Here is an 8,211-nt window from a genome sequence, read left to right on the forward strand (position 1 = left end):
AGATCCTGAGAGTATAATGGAGGAGATGGGATTGCGGCGTGTCCATCCCCCCTGGGGGTGTATGTGACTTTTTGCTTTCTATCTCTCTGTCTCTCTCTTTCTGGCAAGTGCACGTGCCCTATAGCAAAAACCTCTAAAAAAAAAAAGTGTATGTGGAATGGCTTATTTCTTTTGGGCTGTTTGAAAAGGTGAGATTTCTTTTTGCAGTCTTTTGGCAGAGTCCCCGTGCTGTGCATATTTTGGTTTAATACTTAATATGAAATAAAACTCCTTCATCTACCAAAAAAAAAATTAGATACCAGCTAGTCTCTAAAATCTTTTAGTCCATCAGCCACCTCCCATTTCCTAGAGTTTTTTAAAGGAAGAATGGGGGGCAGATTAAAAGTCTTTTTGATTAAAGCAGGTAAGTGGAATGGAATTTTAACATAGCCCATGACCTTGTTCAGAGGTCTTTGCAGGTTGAGAGGCCCGCAGGAGAAGCTGGAGATAAAGCTCAGCCTTCCTCGGTCGGCTCACGGGTCCTGGCCTGGGCCCCGAGGCCCTGGCCTTCACAGGTGCTGTCTTAGAGCTGCCCCACGCCAGGCTCGTAGCCACCCCGACCTTGGCTTTGCGCTCGGGCGTGTGGACCCAGCTGGCCCTCTGCTGCCCCCTGCTGCTGGCCTCTTCGCGCAGCTTAGCCTGGGCCCCCAAGTTCAGCACAGAGATGCTTGGCCCCACCAGGCTGCTGGGTCCAGCCCTGTTCACTTCTTGCCCGGATTTCAGTCCCTGGAGGCTCTGGGCAGATATACTCTGTCCTTACTGGCTTCTCCCCAGAAGGGCCTCTGTCATTGGATCACCCATGTGAACCTGGACAGGCCACCCTCCGCCAACCTCAGTGGCATATCCAGCCACTCTGCTCGCACCTGGATCATTGACAAAACTGGACGTAGTCCTTCCTCCTGGACCCTGGGAGTCACGGTGTGCTGCTTCCAGCCCGCTGCAAGGGTGGGCCTCGGCACTGTCTGAGCCAGTCTGGATGGTGAGGAGCACAGGGTTGCAAGTCCAGATGTCTGGGTTTGCTCTTGGCTATACCTGTCTGAGCCTCGGTTTTCCTATCTGTAAAATGGGGCCCCTAATAGTACTGACTGCACGGGGTGAAATAGAGGACTCCGTGAATTAATGCGTCCCGCGTGCTGGGACCCGCGCCTGACCGTAAGTCCTGTATGACTAGTTGCAGTTTCTCTTTCCTTTCACGGTAACGGTGACTCTGCAGGGCCTCAGCCGCCTGCCCTGTGACGGCTCTGCAGGAGTCGGGCCTGTTTTGTAAAGTCCCCGGTAGAGGCGCCCACCCTGGCTGCGCGCGCCTCTGCAGTCCCACAGAGCCACTCAGGCCACACGTTGCTGATCTCTGCTGCCAAGTTCTGGGAGTCTCCACGGCATGAGCAAGGTCTTGTCCTGGCAAAAACGGCAGCAGCAGCCACCACTGCAACCCCCACAGCTATCACAACGTCCACGTTCCTTGCCCCCTGCGGGTCCAGGCTCTGAGCAAGCTTGGCCGGATCCCCTCGCTCTCCACACACTCCACACCAGCTGCTCCTTGCTCCTGCTCACTTACGCCTGGCCTGTCATCACCAGGCCCTTTGCACCTGCTGTTCTCCCCGCCCGGAGCACGCTGCCTCACCTGCCGTGGCCAGCTCATGTTCCAGGCTCTGCTCTGTGTACCCCTTCTGTTGTCTATCGTCCGACGCCCTCTGCCCCCTCCTTGCTCGCTCTGGGACAGAAGCTCGCAAAAGCAGGGCCTTGGCCCGTCATCACCCTGTCCCCACTGTGCCCACACCGGTGTCCGGCACAGAGCAGGCAGTCCGCACGGATAGATACGTGTCAGAGGAGCACGCCCACAGATGCGTGAATGAGTGGGTGACCGTCACCTGAGACTGGCGTGTATCACCTTGTGGCTGGCCCCATCCTTGTCACCTCCCTGTCCTCTCTGACATGACCTCTCTCCACAGCCGTCCTGCTGACGGTGTGCTGCATGAGGAGGAAGAAGAAGACAGCCAACCCCGAGAACAACCTGAGCTACTGGAACAATGCCATCACCATGGACTACTTCAACAGGCACGCCGTGGAGCTGCCCAGGGAGATCCAGTCCCTGGAGACCTCCGAGGTAACGAGCACCGAGCGGCCTCCCCGAAGCGCTGCCCCAAGGCGAGCCAGGGAGCACCTGCTCATCTGAGGGCCTGGCCGCTCACCGTGGTGGCCCCCGAGGGGTGGCACACCCTGCCCAGCCCACCCAGTCAGGGTCTGGGCTGTGGCAAAACTCTCCAGGTGCTTCCACACAGTGGAGCTTGGGAGGCACGGTTCCTGGGGCTTTTGGTTTCTGGAGCTACGTCAACAAATCCTCACTGAGGACTCGTTTTGTGGCAGGCTGTCTCGGGGACTGTGAAAATGAGAGCTTGCTTTAAGGGGCCCAACTGAGATATAGCTGGAAACAAACCCCATCACCCAAGAACAAAACAAATTAGGGCCGACACAGTACGAGGTATAGATGAGCGCTGTGGAGACGGGACAGCTTCCCAATGGAGCTGCTAGGAAGGGTGAATGGTTTTCAAGAGGCACCCCAGAGCAGGCAGGAGCCCGAGGAACGGTGGGGGTGGGCTGGACACAGCCCCCCAGGAGAGGAGAGGACACAGCCAGGGGGTATTTCTCCCATGACCTGACTGACCAGCGAGAGAAGGCTTTGAACCAGGGCTTTGTGAGCATAGCCCATGCTCTTCCCATTCTCACATGGACGTGGGGAGCAGAGCAGGCCCGGGAGGAACGAGGGATGAAGGGGCCAGATCAGGCACGGCACTGACTGGGGTGATCTGGAGCTTGGACTGTACTTTGACCAGCAGGGGGTCCTTGAAAGTCTGAGCCCTGCGTGACTCAGGTCCAGGACTGAACCGTGGCCCCAGGCAGGCTGTGTGTGATCACGAAACGGGGAGGGGAGGGAAGGGGAGGCGGTGCGGTTGCATGGGTAGCCGGATGAGTGGACGGACGGGAGGAAAGACAGGCTGAAAGCAGGTGGGTCAAGCGGGGGCAAGCAAGGTGGCCCAGAGGAAGCTGGCAGGCATGTGAGGGAAGGCAGTGAGGGGGAGGCGTTCTCGTGGCAGTGCAGTCCTCGTCTTCTCCTGCAGAGCCCGAGCACACTTCCATACGTGTGAATGTGCTCATGTTGCTCCCATGTTCAAGATGTGTCCGCAGCTTCCCATTGCTCTCTCTTTTTTTTTTTGAAAGAATTATTTCTCAAAAAAAAAAGAAAGAAAGAAAGAAAGAAAGAAAGAAAAAGAAAGAAACAGACCAGCAGTTAGCGTAATAGCTATATCGCTAGACTCCCACGTAGTCGACCGCAGTTTGAGTCCTGGACCTGGTGGCTTAAAACTCACGCCGGGCGTGTGTGTGTGCGTGCCCAAGATCCCTAGAGGAGAATGGAGGAGAAGGGATTGCGGCTTGGGCATCCCCCCTGGGGAGTGATTTCTCGCTTTCTGTCTGTCTCTCTCTCTCTCTCTCTGTCTGTCTGGCGAGCGCACGCACCCTATAGCAAAAACCTCTCCCCCCAAAAAAGAAAGAAAGAAAGAAAGAAAGAAAGAAAGAAAGAAAGAAAGAAAGAAAGAAAGAAAGAAAGAAAGAAAGAAAGAAAGAAACATAAACTTTAAGGGACCACCAGTTGGTGTAATGGCTATGTCACTGGATTCCCATGTAGTCGACCATGGTTCAAGTCCCGGACTCAATGGCTCAAACTCACGCCCGGCACGTGTGCATGCGTGCCTAGGATCCCAAGAAGAGAATGGAGGGGAAGGGGTTGTGGCATGGCCATACCCCTGGGGGTTGATTTCTCGCTTTCTGTCTCTCTGTTTCTCTCTGTCTCTGGTGAGTGCATGCGCCCTATAGCAAAAACCTCTCAAAAAAAAATGTAATTTTTATTTATTTATTTATTTGAATTTGGTCAGAGAGGGACAGAGTTGGGGCGGTGGGAACTAGTGAGAAAACAAGCTGCCAGGTCAGGGACTTGAGCCACAATCAGCGTTGTGGGAGTCCAGTGCCCTTAAATACCATGCCACAGGCTGCCCCCACCCCCTCCTCCCATTGCTGTTAAGGTTCAGATCTTTCTTTTTTTTGGAGAGGTTTTCGCTACAGGGCGCATGCGCTCACCAGAAAGACAGAGAGAGACAGAGAGATAGAAAGCGAGAAATCACCCCCCAGGGGGGATGGCCACACCTCAATCCCTTCTCCTCCATTCTCCTCTTGGGATCTTGGGCACGCTCACACCCGCGCCCAGCGTGAGTTTAAGCCACCGGGTCCAGAACTTGAACTGCAGCCAACTACGTGAGAGTCCAGCAACATAGCCATTACGCTAACTGCTGGTCCCAAGGTTCAGATCTTTCTGAGGGCCTGCGAGGTAGGCGCAGCTGCAGCCCAGCTTTCCATTCCGCGTCATGCCCTTCCCCTCCAGGCACTTGAGTTTCTGTTTCTTCATGGCACTAAGTTCCTGAGGCATCCACCCACTCCAGGCCAGGGCAGGCTCTGGTCCCTCTCCTGCAGTGTCCTCTATCCCCACTCCCTACCCCCACACCTTTCACTTGTTCACCTCAGTGACCCCCGCCATCATCCAGGGACAGTCTGAACGCCACTTCCTAGAGGAGGCCTTCCCTGACCCCCCAGCCTGGGTTTGGCTTTCGTGTCATACGGTCTCAGCTGCCTGTGGGTCTTCATTCTGGCACTCAGCAGAATGGGGACTGCTTGGCTACGGTTCACTATCCATGTCCCCCTGGAATAACCAGCGGCTCCCACACTGCCAGACTCGGCGTCTCAGCTTGAGCCACACCCACCACGTAGCTCCTACCCCTGCACAGGGAGCTCGTCTCCCACCAAGCTTTGATCTGTGCCTCTCTAGCGTGCTTTTCCCTGATGGCGTGATTCCCCTTCCTTCAGGTCTCTATTCACCTGCGTAGGAGGCCTTCATGACTGCCCTGTACCAGCTAGAAGCCCACCCCCTTCTCTGCTGTTTTCTCTCCGGGGCTCTCTCACTACCTGGGGTCACACCAACATTTCTCTGTTGGCTCTCTGTTCTGGGATCTGGCTCCCTGCTGAGGCCAGGAGTCTGGTTTGCTGTGTTCCTTGCTCTTTTCCCCGCACCTAGAACAGTGCCTGGCACATGGGAGGGGGTACTTGGTAAATGTTTTTCAAATGAATGAACTATATTGAGCCGGCCCATGGTCTAGGGGTTAAAGCAGCTGGATCCCACATGGCCAGCAGCATAGTTTGAGCCCTAGACCCAGTAGCTTCAGGAAAGTGCGGGGCATGTGTGCATGTCCAAAATCCCAAAAGGAGGGAGAAAAGAGAAGGGGCTGTGGTGTGAGCATCCCTTATAGGGGGTGCTTTCTTGCTCTCTGTCTCTCTGTCTCTCTCTCTCTCTGTGTCTCTCTCTCTTTCCATCTGTATCTAGCTTGCACACGTACTCTGGCAAACATGTTTTAAAAAGCTTGACAAACGAATGATCTATCAATTTGTTTACCACGATTACTTAATTTATTGCCAGCTGAGAGCCTAACACACAATCACTGCTCAGTGGGAAATGTTAATCAAATTTAAAGCATGGAAACGACCCCCACTCATAGAGCATCCCCACTGGTCACTGTGCAGAGCCGGTCTCACACAGCCGGGTGCTCTGATAAAGCCAGTGCCCCAGCCACGCGTGGCTTCAAAAATTGGTAGGCACCGACCGTTGAACCCAGACCCAACCTCGGTTGGTGTCGGGGTGGATTATACTGCAGCTCCCTTCCCAGCTTACTGCCTGTGGTCTGCCTTGTGTAGAGGATTATTACAGTTTGTTCTGGCTCTCTGGACTCACACTATTTGAATGCAAAGGTGGGCAGCCCAGAACCAGGATGAAGACAGCTGGGCACACACACGCACTGCTGGCCGTCCACAAAGTGTGCACGCAGTCGGGGGGAGCCCACGCATTCCGCGCCCTCAGGACATGCACTCATGGCCTACCCTTGAGCCACCGACGTTAGAGGCCGCCACATGCTTTGCTAAGCAAGTTTCTCTGTGTCGCGCTCCCCATCTGTGTTGATGGAAGCAGCAAAACATGAACCCAGGCTGTACAGGCAAACCTGTGAGCCCCAAATGTGCTTGGAAACTTCTCCATTCTTTCTTCTTTTTCTTTCTCCTCCTCCTCTCTCCCTCTTCTTATTTCTTTCTTCTTTGCTTTGGCCATTTCCTAAATAACTTTTATACAGTAAAACAGTAAGCCAAATCTCAACTTCTAAAATTCCCCTCCAAGGACCAGCAGTTGGCATAATGGCTATGTCGCTGGACTCCCATGTAGTCGACCACCATTCAAGTCCCAGACCTGGTGGCTTAAAACTCATGCCGGGCGCGTGTGCATCCGTGCCCAAGATCCCGAGACGAGAATGGAGGAGAAGGGATTGCGGCGTGGCCATCCCCCCTGGGGGGTGATTTCTCGCTTTCTGTCTCCCTGTCCCTCTCCGTCTTTCTAGTGAGCGCACGCGCCCTATAGCAAAAATCTCTCCAATAAATAAATAAAAATAAAATTCCCCTCCATGGCTCAACCCAAATGCACCTGGAGAAAAGGGTCTCTGTCCCCTCTCCAAGGTGCTGCCCTCTTTTCCTTAGTTAGAGGCTGACCTGTCTGCTGGAGCTCAGCTAATTCCAAACACTGACGGAAATCTGTCTTCCGAACAAATATTTGATCAACACTGTTCCCTTTCTATCTTTACAATTCACAGAGCAGTAAGTACTCCTCAGAAATGATCTATTATATATGTTTTGTTTAAAAATAAACTCAAGAGAATTCATTATAGCTTCTTCAAATAAAGAAACATTTCTAAACAGATCTGGGTAGAAGCCAGAATACCTAGTATACCTATTGAATCTTTGCCTTGAAATGGCCTACACGTTCTGAAACTTCCATTATTTTTAAGTAGAATAAGATATGATTTTTATTTTTTTCTTCCCCACCCCCAAAATTAATACCTGAACCCAAATCTGAGCAAAGCCATTTAGTGGCCCACTGCACTACCAAGGGTGCATGCAGTCCTTGGTAGCTGAGACCAGAACTCTACCAATCCCATTCAGATGACCTTCTGAGCATTGAGTTGCCTATTTCTAGACTTTTCTGCTTCTGGGGATGTGCAGACAGACTGATTTTTTTTTTTTAAGAGATTCTTGCTATAGAGCACATGTGCTCACCAGAGAAACAGAGAGATAGAAAGCAAGAAATCACACACACACACACACACACACACACACACACACCCCAGGGATCGCCACACTGCAGTGTCTTCTCCTCCATTCTCCTCTTGAGACTTGGGGTACACACACCTGCGCACCCAGGTCCAGGACTCGAACCATAGTCAACCATGTGTGAGTCCAGCACCTTAACCACTATGCCACCTGCTGGCCCCAGACTGAATTTTCACCTGCCCCCATTAGGCAATTACATGGAGATTCAAATTCATTCAGCTCAGTACTACAAGAAACAGGACAATAATTCTGAGCAGGCTGTACAAGGATTTGGGAGCTGGGGAAATTGGCCCTTGAAGACGCTGCCAGGTGGGTGGTCAGTACAGGTATATTCAATAAAGAAAAGCAGAGAAGTTTCCTAGACGTCTGACAAAAAGAATGAATGTAGGGTCTGGGGTCCTAGTGGCCCACTTTTTGCCCACTAGGGCATGGAGCCGTGTACTCTGTATGTTGTGCATGGCCACCCCTCTCCCCCGGACTTTGATAAAGAAAACAGAACCATCTCTGGCGACCCAGTGGGTGTGATTTAAGAAGCAAGGACCTTTAGCACTGGGGAGCTACTGTAATATGCGAAAGAACAGCAGAGTGGGCTCCATCTCTGGGCGTCAGCGATGGGAATGGCAGTGGGGTCCCAGGCAGTCTTGCTGAAGTGAACGCTCCCATGTGTCCGTTTACTCAAGAATGGCGACCCCTGAACCTTCTCTAGCTCACGCTGTCTCCTCCCTTCTCTCCCCAGGACCAGCTCTCAGAGCCTCGCTCTCCAGCCAATGGTGACTACAGAGACACTGGGATGGTCCTTGTTAACCCCTTCTGTCAAGAAACGTTGTTTGTGGGAAACGATCAAGTATCTGAGATCTAAATGCAGCAGGCTTTGCTTTGCCATTCCCTATTTTTCGTCTTTAAATTATAAATATACAAATATAT

General features: G+C 52.7%; 1 protein-coding gene across 1 annotated transcript in view; it reads left to right on the forward strand.

Annotated features, from left to right (window-relative positions):
* The window catches only part of TMEM108 (transmembrane protein 108), a 465,878-nt gene extending 457,667 nt beyond the window's left edge, over positions 1 to 8,211 (forward strand). Inside the window, exons 6-7 of the mRNA XM_027768595.1 lie at positions 1,989 to 2,143; positions 8,024 to 8,211. Of these exons, the coding sequence (XP_027624396.1) occupies positions 1,989 to 2,143; positions 8,024 to 8,146 (278 nt within the window). The 3' untranslated portion in view covers positions 8,147 to 8,211. The remainder of the gene's footprint in view (positions 1 to 1,988; positions 2,144 to 8,023) is intronic.

The sequence above is a fragment of the Tupaia chinensis genome, unplaced genomic scaffold (assembly GCF_000334495.1).
Source record: "Tupaia chinensis unplaced genomic scaffold, TupChi_1.0 Scaffold146961_1, whole genome shotgun sequence".
Taxonomy (NCBI): Eukaryota; Metazoa; Chordata; class Mammalia; order Scandentia; family Tupaiidae; genus Tupaia; species Tupaia belangeri.